We start from the raw sequence: 14,886 nt of genomic DNA on the forward strand, positions 1-14,886 counted from the left end.
TCCACAGCCAGGAGGAAATGGCCTGCCTTTTGTAGGCAGGGTCTGTACCTTGAGTTAATTAGTTAATTATTTCATTATATTCAACTCAGTCCAGCTGGGTAATAATGATTGGATGCCATAGGTCAGGAGGTGGTGAGCAATCGCACCGTACATCACCCGTTTGTATCTATTTACCCCTGTACATATCCGTACATATAGACATTGGCAGCGGTAGGAGTAAATTGTTCTTATCTCAACCCACGGGTCTCTTTTCTTTTTCTCCTTTAATTCTCTTTCTCATCCCCAGCAGGTGGGAGAGGGTGAGTGAGCAGCTGTCAGGAGTTTAGCTGCTGGAGCAGCCTATACCACAACACATGGGAAGGTTATGGTAGCAGTGGGGCTACAAGAGTGGCTTCTGTGAGAAGCTGCTAAAAGCTTCCCCCATGTCTGATAGAGCCAATGCCAGCCAGCTCCAAGACAGACCTGCTGCTGGCCAAGGCCGAGCCCATCAGCAACAGTGGTAGTGACTCTGTGATAACATATTGAAGAAGGGAAAAAAACCCTGTGCAACAACCTGCAGCTGGAGAGAGAAGTGAGAATCCGTGAGAGAAACAACTATGCAGACACAAAGGTCAGTGAAGAAGGAAGAGGAGAAGACGCTCCAGGCACTGGAGCAGAGATTCCCCTGCAGCCCGTGGTGAAGACCATGGTGAGGCAGGCTGTTCCCCTGCAGCCCATGGAGGTTAACAGTGAACAGTGAAGCAGAGATCCACCTATAGCCCATGGAGGACTCCACGCCAGAGCAGGTGGATGCACCCAAAGAAGGCTGTGACCCCATGGGACACCCATGCTGCAAGCTCCTGGCAGAACCTATGGCCCCATGGAGAGAGAAGGCCATGCTGGCGCAGGTTTGCTGGCAGGACTTGTGACCCCGCAGGGGACCCATGTTCCTGAAGGACTACACCTTGTGGATAGACCCATGCTGTAGCAGTGAAGAACTGCAGCCCATGGGAAGGATTCACACTGCAGAAGACTGTCTCCTGTAGGAAGGACTCCATGCTACAGCAGGGGAAAAATTTGAGGAGTTCTCCTCCTGAGGAAGGAGTAGCAGAGACAATGTGTGACAAACTGACTGCAACTCCATCCCCCATCCCCCTGCACCACTGGTGGGGAGAAGGCAGAGAACTCAGTCGTAAAGTTAAGCCTTTGAATGAGGGAGAGGTGGGGGGAAGGTGTTTTTTTTTTAAGATCTGGGTTTATTTCTCATTTTCCTACTCTGATTTGATTGGTAATAAATTAAACTAATTTCTCCAAGTTGAGCCTGTTTCACCCATGATAGTAATTGGTGAATGATCTAATGATCTCCCCCATCCTTACCTCGACCCACAGGCCTTTCAATATATTTTCTCTTCCCTGTCCAGTTGAAGAGGGGGAGTGAGTGAAAGCGCAGCTTTGTGGGCACTTGTCACCCAGCCAGAGTCAACCCAGCCCAGCATGCAAAACGGCAGGAAAACTATTTGTCTATCATTTATTTGGATCTTCATTTACATCACATGCCTGCTATCTTGCATAGATGATAGCCATGTTAGAAATGAGGTATCATATTGCTTCCAGAACAATAATCTGAAACAGAATAAATTCAATTACCCTCATATAGGCTGTGGCCATTACTGAGATTAGGTAAGAACTGTCTGTGTCAGAGATGACCTCTCGTAACCACATACAAACTTAAAGAAATGTTAAAATCTATTCCATTCTAGGAATGGGCCTAACACTTCATCTTATTATGTTGAAATACATGTGACACAAGAACAACCTATCAGTTGTAAAGAAAAATAAGGCTATGTGTGAGTTATAGATTGTACAAGGCTTGAGACGTTTGACTTTTCAGCCCAAGGCATCTCACAAATGAAAGTCACCTTTTCAAAGGACACCTTCTCCTGAAACAAGAGAGAGGACAGGAGAAAGGCATTCTGTCTCTTTGTTTTGACCCAAGATGCATATACTGAGAAAAATGCCATGTTTCTCAGGCAGAAACATACCAGGATATGTAACCGTAGGAAAGAAAAAAACGTGTTCACGTGAGACTCCTTAGCCCAGACTTACACACATATCAGTCTGAGTCTGCAGGACTCTATTGCAGAAGGGACTCAGTAGGCCTTAGATAATCTTGAAAGGGTGCCAGATTAAGATCTATCACTGGGAGTTCTCCCATTTTGTATTTTGGACTTTTCTGTATTACTTAATGTAACAGGGACTGATTTCGTAGACCTTAGTATTATACACAACAGAAACATCTGATACCTCCAAGGAACTGAGTAAGTGAAAAATGACCATTTTTCTTCTTACATCTGATGACAAGGCCTGTTAAGAGCAACATTTTAGTATTGTCCATTTGCACAACAGCAGTAATCCCCTTCATCAAATAAACATCACACAGTAAGAGAAGCTCCACATTTAATCTAACCTTCTCCTTGCACACTCTTTAGAATCCCTCTTTCTAGCAGTCTTTATGCCTGCAGTCTCGAAGAACCAGCCAGTGTCCCCTGTTCGGAAGAAGAGCTAAATAACCCATATGGCTACGATGCGGGCACGTTTTAATCTTCACAGGGTATTACGACTGCAAAGGTATGACGTCATTTCACGCTAACTTCCTTTCCCAGATGAGAACCAAGCGGTGAAAACCCACGCAGCTCCCCAGCAGCTTTCGGAACTGCAGGTTCGTTCACAGGCGTACACACACAAACATTCGAACACGGTGTTTGTGTATGCACACGCGCACGTACGGAGTACAGGCACCGGCAGACAGCGGCTCTATACATACCCCTGTTCACACGGGCGGTTTTGCTGTACGCCGTGGCACCGCGGGGTCCCGCAGTAACCACGGGGACAAGTTTCTGCCTCCCCGCGCTCTCCGCCGCCCTCCCTCTCTCCCTCCCGCACCGGCTGCGCGGGCCGCCCCTCCCCCTCCCCCGCTGCCGCTCCGGACGCCGCGCTCCGCCCGCAGCCGCACCGCGCGGCCCCGCGGCCCCATGAGCCCTTTCGGCGGTCCCGGGCCGCGGGGCTGGGGCGGGCGGCGGCGGGGCGGGGCGCCGGCCCGGCCTGACCGGCGTTGCCACGGCGACCGCGGCACACCCCCCCCCCCCCCCAACCCCGGCCGTGGCGCGCGGCCTCGCCCCGCCCCCTCGGGCGGCGGCGCGCGCGGCGGGGCCCTCACGGCAGCGCGGGGCGGGCGGCGGCGTTTTTTGAAACATACATCTGGGTCGTGCCTGTACACACACGCGTCACTGGCCAGCGTCCTGCAGGAGCCTCCAGGGAGGTGGCTGGCTGGCCTTCCGCCGGCACGGAAGAGGCCCGACACACGGTACTCTGGGCAAGGACACGCGGGAGCGCCTCGGCGTCATAACCGCTCGCCACCGCGCGCCACCGGCAGCCACGCCTGGCGGGGGCTTCGGCGCGTCCACGCCGCGGCAGGAGGCGCGCGCGCAGGCGGACCCCCCCCCGACGGGGCAGGCGCAGGGGCCGGGGCTGGGGCTGCGCCTGCCGCAGGCCCCGCCCGACGGCCCGCTTCGGTCGCCGGAAGTGGCGTGCCGCCTCACTTCCGGTGAGGCGTAGAAGCGCCGCGGGTGGCTGGGGACGGCGGTCGGCGGGGGCTCGGCGGCGGGGATGGCGCTGTGGCTCCCGCGCTCACGGGACGGCGACCCTCCGTCAGAGGAGGACAAGGAGCGGGGGCAGGCTCCCGCCTCCTGTCAGCGCCTGCCGGACGTGCAGGTACATCCGTGTTCCCCACCCCCGGCCGCTTCCCGCCCCCGGTGGCGCACCTCCTCGGCCCCGGCCGGTGCGGAGCGAAGCGGGTCGGTGCGGGGGGCGCTTTGGCTGCCCCGCGGCCCGAGCCCGGCCCCGCCGCGCGGAGGGGGCCGCGGGGGGGACGTGGGTCACGGCGGAGCCCCGCGCTTGTGGGGGTGGGGGTGTGCGGAAGCGCCTGCTCCCCCCCGGGGCCGCTCCGCCGCCCGGAGCACGCCAGGAGGGGCAGATGCGCTGCCGCGGTGGCGGTGGGAGTCTCCGTCTGCCACCGCCCAAGAGGAACGGTTCCACGTTTGACGAGCGATGTGGCAGGAGCTGGGCTGAAGTTTTCCCGGCATCCTTGTGCCTAAAAAGCAGATAGGCGGGCGGTGTGTTTCTCCGTTGGCTAGGGCAAGTCGGCGTTTGACAAATACGCCGTCAGGAATTCTGTCTGTTCTTGCAAGAAGCTGTCATTACTGTAGTTTTCCAAACAGTGAAATTTTCATCTTGTTATAAAAAAGTAAAAACGCTGCAATTCCCAAACGAAGTTGGCACAAGAACTTTGATGTGCCTTCATTAAAGTTTTCTTCAAGTAATCTTTCCCAATTTGTGTTGTCCTTCAGGTCTCTCTGCCAGAGGTTATTGGGCACAGGAGAGCTGAGGAACTAGTGCGAATGGATGTTTTAGAGGATAATTTCTTAAGTTACTAAGCGTGAGTTCCCAGTGCACACCTAGAAGTAATATAAGCAATGTTGCTTAAGAGGTCACTTTTGTCTCCCAGCTGTGAGTGCTGACCTCCTCGCTAGATTTGGCCAAAAGGAACGTATGCTCGTGGTGGGCCTCAACCACTTCATAACTTAAATTCCACTTTCACTGTCCGTTCAAGGGGAGATGTTGGCCATCTGTTAAATACTAATCCACATTGGAATGCAGGCAGCAGCAGTTACTTTACTGGTGAGATCTAACTCACAAAACTGATACTTTCTTTTCAGAAGTATATATTCAGAGTATTCTCACACTTGGCTGTTGCTGGCATTGCAGGCCGAAGATAGCCAGAGGGGTTTCAGCTGTGGCAAATGTATTGTTACGGTCTGGAGACTATGACTGTTAGCAGTACTTGATCCATGATTTTGCAAACACACTTAACAAAGTTGAGCCAGCTTGAATTAGGAGTCTCTTTCTAAGAATCTAGCTGTACAATGTCCACTTCACTGTTCATCACTCCTGCAAATATAATGCTGCATATCTAAGGTGGTTTCTGGATGCATTATCTTTGGGATTTAGGCCTGTCTGCTTCTATACAAACTGTAAACTCAATTTTCCCTCCGTATTTATCATATCTGATTTTCCTCACAGACGTACAGCCAAGGGATTGAATTAGCCTGCCAAAAAGAAAGAGAGTTTGTGAAGCATTCTGTAGAATGCACGTGGAACCTAGCAGACGCCCAGCAAAAACTTGGTAGCTTAGCACTGCATAATTCAGAATCCTGCGATCAGGAATCTGCTCAAGCAAAGACTGAAGCTGCAGAGTTGAGATGGAGAGAGGAAGAGTGGAGAAGAAAAGAAGAAGCACTAAACCAGAGGGAAAGACAGAATCTATGGAACACAGATCCTGTTAGTAAGGAGGTATTTAATAAGGTATGACCTATATCAGTGTGCATGAAAACAAGTATTAGCCTTTTATTTTCATTCCACTTGTTACTAGTCTAGAGTGTCTTCTGTATGTGTTACATACAGAAGCTACAGTATGTGTTAAAAGTGTGGGTTTTTTTTCCTCACTTTGCCTTATGAAAGAGAGCAAGCTGCACTTATACTACAAATCTTGAGGACGTTTCTCCACCGGAAGTGTGGATCAGAACTTACGTGGGTCATCTAGGTATTAGATATGAGCCAGCAATGTGCGCTTGCAGCCCAGAAAGCCAACTGTATCCTGGGCTGCTTCAAAAGAAGTGTGGCCAGCAGGTCGAGGGAGGGGGTTCTGCCCCTCTGCTCTGCTCTCGTGAGACCCCACCTGGAGTACTGTGTTCAGATGTCGAAGCCACAAGTACAATAAAGACATGGACCTCTTGCAGTGGGTCCAGAGCAGGACCATGAAAACGGTCAGATGGATGGAACACCTCTCCTAGGAAAAAAGCTGAGAGAATTGGGGTTGTTCAGCGTGGAGCAGTGCTGGGGAGCCCTTATTGACCTTATTGCAGACTTTCAATACTGAAAGGGGGCTTAAAAGAAAGATGAATATATATATATATATTTTTTTTTTATCTGGTCTGTAGCCGTAGGACATGGGGCAATGGTTTTAAACTGAAAGAGGGGAGATTTAGATTCAATGTAAGGAAGAAATTTTTTTATGATGAGGGTAGTGAAACACTGGCACAGGTTGCCCAGAGAAGCTGTGGCTGCCCTATTCCTGGCAGTGTTTGAGGCCAGGTGGGATGGGGCTTTGGGCAACCTGATCTCGTGGAAGGTGTCCCTGCCTGTGGCAGGAGGATTGGAACTAGATGATCTTTAAATGTGCCTTCCAACCCAAACCACTCTGATTCTATGTAATGCAAGTGTTGCCAAATGGGCTGAATAGTAGTGCTTCTCTACTGTGCTAAATTCTTAAAATGTGAAACAGTTAGCTTGCCTCTAATACTGACTACTGTAATGCAGATTATGTAGCACAAACCTTTTAATAGTAGAATCTCAGCTTTGATTTCACAATTTAATTTGAACAGCTAATGCATCTTACAACTTCACTGATGTAGCTGCACCCAGGCTTCAAGGTACATGAATCTCATTGTTGACAGGTCAGTAAGTTCCTACCTGAGGACAGAAGTTTCTCAGAGTTCTTTGAGACTTTTAATCTTTATTATTAGGTAATGCACTTTCTTAAAGAAAACCTTCTCAAATTTATGACATGACTGTAAAATTAGAACACAGCCCTTTAAATAGTAACATAGTAAAATGTAATATTCCTTTGTATCACAAAAAGGTATGTCTGGAGTTTCTGTGATGGTACAATTTTTTTTCTTCCTCAGAGTTTTATTAATCAAAAAAGAAAAGAAAGAGAAGATGAAGATGTGTCTGAACCACTTATGCAAAAACACGAACAAAAGATCAGACACTTTGGTGAGTGTGCTTCTATCAACATTTTGCAGTTTAAACTTCTACAGCATTTCTGTAGGTTTGCTTCTTATTGTGCAGAATGAATGCCAGCAAATGAAAGATCTGGCTAACAGACTGTTCAGCTGTATTTTATCACAACAGGTAATAATTTCAAAGTGAAATAAGGTAACTGTGGCAAGTGGGGACAGTGAAAATCGTAGAAGCTTGTTAGTATCTGTGACCAATAAGAACTTGAATATTAACTTTTTTTTTTTTAATTTAAATGAGCTTAAACCCTGAAAACTAAAGTTCTAGCAACTTTTTCTGCTGCTCAGTGGGAAAAGGCAGGGAGATTCATGGAAATATAAGTTGTGTATAAAAGTGCATGGGATTGTCCATAGCCACCTCCTTTTAATACATATTTTCTAGTGGCTGTTAAGCTACAAGGGTAATGACGGATCAAGGGGTAATGTCTGTAAACACCTACTGAGAGTGTGTGTGCATGGAATCGTGCGTTTCTTAAAATTACATTTAATTACTCACTAGGTTTCACTTTAGCTCAGTCATAATTGTTGAACCCAATTAAGCACAAAGCTGATCTTATTCATAGATTTCTAGGTTGGAAAAGACCTCAGAGATCATCCAGTCCAACCGTCCCTAATCCCCCATTAAACCATACCCCTAAGTAGTTCATCCACCCTTTTCTTAAACACATCCAGGGATGAGGACTCAGCCACCTCCCTGGGCAGCTTATTCCAGTGGCTGACAACCCTTTCAGAGAAGAAATACTTTCTAACATGCAACCTGAATCTGCCCTGACTAAGCTTATACCCATTTCCTCTTGTCCTATCACCCATCACTAATGTAAAGAGCCCTTCCCCCACCTCCCCACCATCCCTTCTCAAGTATTTGTAGGCCGTAATCAGGTCTCCCCTCAGCCTCCTCTTCTCCAGGCTAAACAGCCCCAACTCCCTCAGCCGCTCCCCATAAGTTTTATTTTCCAGCCCCTTGACCAGTTTAGTCGCCCTTCTCTGGACTCGCTCCAGGAGCTCAATATCTCTCTTAAAGCGAGGGGCCCAAAACTGGGCACAATATTCCAGGTGCGGCCTCACCAGTGCCGAGTACAGGGGCAGGATCACTTCCCTGCTCCTGCTGGTCACACTATTCTTGATACACGCCAGTATCCCATTGGCCTTTTTGGCCACCTGGGCACACTGCTGGCTCATATCAAGCCGGTAGTCAACCAACACCCCCAGGTCCTTCTCCGCCAGGCAGCTCTCCAGCCACTCTTCCCCGAGCCTGTAGCGATGCTTGGGGTTTTTATACCCCAAGTGAAGGACTCTGCACTTGGCCTTATTAAAGCTCATGCCATTGGCCTCAGCCCAACGATCCAGCCTGTTCAAATCCCTCTGAAGGGCCTCCCTACCCTCGAGCAGATGGACACAGCCTCCCAGCTTGGTGTCGTCCGCAAATTTACTGAGGGTGCATTCAATTCCCTCATCCAGGTCATTGATAAAGATGTTAAACAGAACTGGACCCAGCACTGAGCCCTGGGGAACCCCACTGGTGACCGGCCTCCAGCCGGATTTAGCCCCATTTACCACCACTCTTTGGGCCCGGCCATCCAGCCAGTTTTTAACCCAAAGGAGGGTGTGCCTATCCAGGCCAGCAGTTACCAGTTTCTCAACCAGAACACTATGAGAAACTGTATCAAAGGCTTTACTGAGGTCCAGGAAAACTACATCCACAGCCCTTCCCTCGTCAACCAGGCGGGTCACCCTGTCATAGAAGGTGATCAGGTTTGATTGGCAAGACCTGCCTTTCATAAACCCATGTTGACTGGGCCTGATCACCCGGTTAACCTGTATGTGCTCGTTAATAGCACTCAAGATAACCTGTTCCATGACTTTGCCCGTCACCGAGGTCAAACTGACCGGCCTGTAGTTCCCCGGATCCTCCTTCCGCCCTTTTTTGTAAATGGGGGTAACACCCGCCAGCCTCCAGTCCAGCGGAACTTCCCCAGTGAGCCAAGACTGCCCAAAGATCATGGACAGGGGTTTGGCAATGACATCCGCCAGCTCTCTCAGGACCCTCGGGTGGATACCATCAGGCCCCATAGACTTGTGGGCATCCAGCTGGTGAAGCAGATCTTGTAAAATAATCTGAAATTTCGATGGTTCTCTGAAGTACTTTCCATTCTTAGTTACAGGCTGGTTCCAGACTATGGTATAGCATAGCTATATTTGGAGTTCTAGAACAATCAAGAACAGGACTGAGTTGACAAAATTCCATTCTTTGTATAAACTCATTTTTACTAAGCTATTTGGCTTCTGAGGATCTTAAACTTTCTAGAAAGTTTCTAGACCTGTTAGCCTTAGCAAGCCTTACGTGTAGCATGTTGAGACACAATGCTGTCAGAGTATGTAAACAGCAGTGAGAGGCACAGGTTCACTCAAATCCCTTAACTGCTAAGTGTGATGATAGTGGAATCAGAAGATGTGTCCCCTGCTGTGCATTGCAGCAGAAAAAAAGAGGCTTTCTTGCAGGTTTCCTAGCCAAGAGTTGGGAAAAGTACTTTGTTGTGTAAATTCAGATTAAGCTGTTACAGCAACAAACTTATTACAGAAGGTCATCGATTTTTTTCTTACCTCCTAAATTCAAAGCCATGTTGTTATTTTAATTCTAATTACATAAGTCTACGATAAAAAGGGACAGTATATGAATACTCTTTGAAGTCTCTTGTTCTGTGTTAGCTGCTGGTGTGGACTTCACTAGCCGTACTGCACGAGTCCTGTTTTAGGATCTTGCTCTGGGTTCCAAGAAATGAAAAACTTATGTGGAATAGCTCTCTTCAAAACGGCCAAAAGAAGAATTAGCCATTGCTTTCTCTTTAGGCATTTGTTTGCTAGAACTAAGATTAGCTTAGGTCGTTACCACTGAATTATCTTTAGCCCAGTTATAATTGTATGCTGATAGATTGGTAAAGCTGTACATCTGGTACCTGTTGCCAGTACTTACTTCACAGTGATACATAAAGGACAATTTTAAGAAGTGGTCTGAGTATCGAGCTCTGATTTTTAAACTCAGCTCTTTACATGAAGGTAGCTTCATGATATCATAATTCAATCTTGTAGTTAACTTTCCAATACTGATATGGCTTTTCTTTTTGAGATCAAGCTGTTCTTGTAATTAAATTCATGTTTCCTAAAACCCAAGCAGATCATGTTTTAGAAGCGCTTTCATTTTTGAAAGATTGCACGTTCTTTTATTTGTATTCTTATTCACAAACATTTAGAGGATTTGTGTATGTCAGAATCACTGAATGTAAATGTCTATCCATAAACTTTTTAATCTATTTGGTAATATAACTAATAGATACCTACACCACTTGTTAGTGTGTATGAGAACTGATTAAACATAACTTGCCAATTGTGCTAGAAAGGCATTAAAAATATAGGAAATTGCCACTGTTAATCTACTTTTAGTATCCTCAAAGTCTTATTATACTTTCTGGTAATGCTTTTTCAGTGTTGGTTAGATGTATAAATAAAACCTCCAAATGTAGCTGCATGCTGTTGTTCTGAGGTTAGTAAATGACAAAGGTGTTACATATACTTGGGTATCAACGCAAGTAACTTCCTTGCTGCATTAATTCATTCATCAATTTAGAATATCTTAACTGTGTGTCTCTTACTAGGTATGCTGAGCAGATGGGATGATAGTCAAAGATTTTTGTCTGATCACCCATATCTTGTATGTGAAGAAACATCTAGATATCTCATGTTGTGGTGTTTTCATCTAGAAGCTGAACAGGTATGAAGATGATGTTTAAATTGTTTGAAAGCATAGCATTTACGGCCTATAAATACTTGAGAAAAGATGGTGGGGAGTTAGGGGAAGGGCTCTTTACATTAGTGATGGGTGATAGAACAAGAGGAAATGGGTATAAGCTTAGTCAGGGCAGATTCAGGTTGGATGTTAGGAAGTATTTCTTCTCTGAAAGGGTTGTCAGCCACTGGAATAAGCTGCCCAGGGAGGTGGTTGAGTCCCCATCTCTGGATGTGTTTAAGAATAGGGTGGATGAGCTACTTGAGGATATGGTTTAATGGGGATTAGGGATGGTTGGACTCGATGATCTCTAAGGTCTTTTCCAACCTAGAAATCTATGAATCTATGAATGAATAGTTTCCCACTTGCACTATAGAAAAGCTGACCGACTTGATTAGCTGTTTAGCTGTTTTTCCCACCCTCTCTCTGTGAATGACTCTATAGGGCATTGTCACATATATGTCTAGTTAAAGCAGTTATCGGTCTAGTTATCAGTCCCCTTGCTTCTGTGAATATCAGTTCTCATCTGTTTAGGAACTAAAAGAAAAGGAAATTATGCTGAATTTTAGAAATGTCACAAAAAATATCTTTAAATTATAACTTGAACTTTTTTTCAGAAAAGAGCTCTGATGGAGCAAGTAGCACACCAAGCAGTCGTTATGCAGTTTATTATAGAAATTGCCAGAAGCTGCAATGTGGATCCAAGAGGCTGTTTTCGTCTCTTCTTCCAAAAAGCCAAAGTAAGTCAACTTACGTAATGATGGGAGAAACTCTTGATGCTGTACAGAAGACCAATGTTTTAGAGAAGCTTTCTTCTTAACCGTAAGAGGCTAATTATTTGATCTGCTGACTCAGGCTTATTGGGAGAGTTTTATTAGGAACTTTCTTTCTAGGCAGAATATTTTGGTGTAATTCCAGTTCTGAAGATGAAAGTTTAATGAATTTTGCTTATTCCAGAGGGAAAGCAAGATACAATGAGGGTGTTATAGACGAGTAATAACTAAGCAACAACAGCAAACACAGACCAGTCAAAGGACTGATTTTGGTAATTACATCTGTGTTTTCACAGTGTACCTGTGTATTGTCACAACTTTCCATTTCGTCGGCAGTTTACCGTGGGGCCCAGAACAGTGTCCCTTTCATTACTGAAATAGAGCAATCCAGAGCTGTGCAGCAGCTGAAGCTGTGGTTTGCTGCAGACTCTTGTCCTGGTTTCAGCTGGAATAGAGTTAGTTTTCTTTTTAGTAGTTCGAAAAGCGCTGTGTTTTGGATTTAGTATGGGATTTGGTATGAGAAGAATGTTGAAAACAACTGATGTTTTTAGTTATTGTGAAGATGTCAATTTCAGCTTCCCACGCCTCGCCAGTGTGCAGGTGCACCAGAAGCTGGGAGGGAGCACAGCTGGAGCGAAGGGCTCGCAACTCCTAGTTCAGTATTTGAGTTTACGTTTAAACTTGAGGCCCAAAATGGCCAGTGGAATATTCCATATCATGCAACATCATGCTCAGTATATAGATGAGGGGTGGCTGAGAAGCTCTCTCTCTTTGGGGCTCCCTCTCTTCTGGGATTGCAGTTTCACGATCTCTCTTCTTCAGCATCACTAGCTGGGGACGGGATGGGCAGTGGTTAGCAGATGGTGAAAAAATGCACTGTGCACCACTCATTTGTATGTATTATTATATTATTATTATAATTTTATTATTTTTATCATTTATTTTATTTCAATTATTAAATTGTTCTTATCTCAACCTACGAGTTGCCCAGTTCCCCAGGGGCAGAGGAGAGTGAGTGAGCAGCTGCATGGTGTCTATTTGCCAGCTGGGTTAAACCACAACAACTGTACTCACAAGACTCTGATGGATCTCAATATTGCCTAAAGGAGCTCCATTAAAGCGAGTCAATTGGTGCTTTACTTTTGACCAGAAGCACCTATTCTTCTAAGGGTACTGGCTTCTGAGTTGGAATAAAGGAAGGGCTAAAATTAGATTTATTTTTACCTGTCTTTAGATAAATCGATTACTTTGCTTCTACATATAAATACAGATTGTCTTAAAAAGAAATCTACCTGAAATTTCATTTTCAATTGACGAACATTTTTCTTGTGTTGTTCACAGTTGCTATTCCCCAAAGCGTATAACATGCATTACTGTGTGGGGTTTTTCAGGACTATATGCGCTTACAACTGGAAAGTAAATCTGGCTGAAGTGCCAATATTTCATTTTTCTCTTTGCAGACAGGAGAAGGCTATTTTGAGGCTTTTAAAAATGAACTTGAAGCATTCAAGATGAGAGTGAGAATCTGGTCACAATCACATGGCTTCCAAACTGTGCTACTACACGATTTCAGTGTCAATCCTGGTCTTGTAGGAGAGCTGACATCTTTTTCACAAGTAGGTGTATTATTTCTAGAAGTTAATGTAACTAAAGTAGGATTAGGTCCTGCCTTGAGAAGCTGTACCTTTCTGAAATATAAAGAGGATTATTCCTAGAACTGCTAGTGCTCAGGATATAACATGCAGTATTATCAATATGCAAGGCATACATGGGCTTTCTTTTTACTTGTTGGAATTCAGAAAGCCTCAGCATAAGGTCAAAAGCATATGATAGTTCACTGCCCTTGCATTTTCATGCTTAAAATAAACACTGCATCATAAAACCGATCAGACGCTAGAACTATAATCATAGTCTGTACCACGAAATGAGCTTTCAGTGTAAAATGACTAATCCTATCGTTCAGCTAAGTCAAGCCTAAGAAAAGTCTCCTGTTGTGACAAAAGGAAATTGGGAGTACTTAGGTCTCTTGTTATAGTACTAGTGATGACCACATTCTGGAATGAAGAAGCAACTTAAAATTGTCAAAAATTAGGTATTAGGGAAGGAGTCACAATTGACACTACCTATTTGAAATAATTTAAGTACCTCTCAAGTAATATCAAACAGCTGTATTTTAAGTAAATGTGCAGTCAATTGCTAGAAGTACTGAGACCAAATACAATCTATGCCAGCAAATTTAAAGCTTCCTGACACAGTGAGATAACATCAGCTGAAGAATTTTTTAGAGCTTATTTCCTCACTATTGCAAATCTGTCTTATCTTAAGATGGACAACACAAAGAGTCCAACTTAAAGTATGTTTCTCTCTCGCTCTCCCCCCCACATATACAGTTACGAAGAATTAAGCTATTTTTTATCTGTTGCAGAACACAGGGGAGCTACAAGGTTCCATAAACACAGATGCCTGCAGTTTAAACTCTATGATACAAAGAGATGAAGAAGAATCCAAAATGATGGACACAGTATAGTACTCTTAAGACTGAGGCCAAGTATTCTTTTTTTTCTTTTCTTTTTTTTTTTTCTGAAGAAACAAACATGGGTGTTTTCTTGACACTTATTCTTCTGGGTACTGCACTTTATTTTTGGTGTCAGATTTTTTTGTTGTTGTTGTTGTTTGGTTTTAGCAGGGAAGGGATTTTGAAGGGTGAGTAATTCAGAAAAACTTTTAATATTGTTTGAAAATGTGCTGCTAGGTTTTTGGTTGTCCTTGAAGAGCAGGGTTCTCATATTGCCGAATGTGAAACTGGATGTGTTTTCTGCTACTAACCTTGCCTTTCATGACTTTAGAAATTAAAGTGTGAAAAAAAAATCTGCACAAATACAATGTTTACAAGAAGCAACAGATTCTTGATAGAATCTGCTATTGTCTTACTACAGAGGTGGACATGTTTTACTCTATGAAATTTGAGATCACAACTGTATTCATGCTACCTTGCAGACATGATAAGCTCTCAAATTTGATCATCACTAATAGCAATAAATCAATATCTGGTTATCAGTATTTCAGATCTGAATGGATTAGATTAAAACACTGGCTTTCTACCTCTACTAAGGGGATTTAAATGTTACATTGTGCTTTCATTAAACATAACTTGGTTTTGTCCTAACGTGTAAGCAATGCTTGTCTACATATGAGTGCTGAGTTGTATGATTTCTGGGAGTCTGACTTTTCTTGTTCATAAGGCTAACTTCAGATTTTTTTAAACCAAGTCTCGTTATGGTGAGAAGTATTTGATGGAGAGGATGGAGGGAACTTGAGGTACAAGGGTTAGGCTAAGACTTCAGTTTGAAGAAAAAGCTTTGTTGCAGTTCATATAGGGTAAGCCATCATATGGGGTTTGAAAGGTATTTCATATGCTACTACACTTATAAAGTGG

General features: G+C 44.9%; 1 protein-coding gene across 1 annotated transcript; it reads left to right on the forward strand.

Annotated features, from left to right (window-relative positions):
* Positions 1-3,645: 3,645 nt before the first annotated feature.
* Positions 3,646-14,616, forward strand: CDC37L1 (cell division cycle 37 like 1, HSP90 cochaperone). Its single transcript, XM_086629008.1, has 7 exons — positions 3,646-3,750; positions 5,119-5,400; positions 6,783-6,873; positions 10,547-10,662; positions 11,295-11,417; positions 12,911-13,066; positions 13,876-14,616. Exons 1-7 carry the CDS (start codon positions 3,646-3,648, stop codon positions 13,975-13,977), a joined length of 975 nt encoding a protein of 324 aa, XP_086485134.1. The 3' UTR covers positions 13,978-14,616.
* The last annotated feature ends 270 nt before the right edge of the window (positions 14,617-14,886 follow it).

Source organism: Tauraco erythrolophus, chromosome Z, assembly GCF_009769465.1.
Source record: "Tauraco erythrolophus isolate bTauEry1 chromosome Z, bTauEry1.pri, whole genome shotgun sequence".
Taxonomy (NCBI): domain Eukaryota; kingdom Metazoa; phylum Chordata; class Aves; order Musophagiformes; family Musophagidae; genus Tauraco; species Tauraco erythrolophus.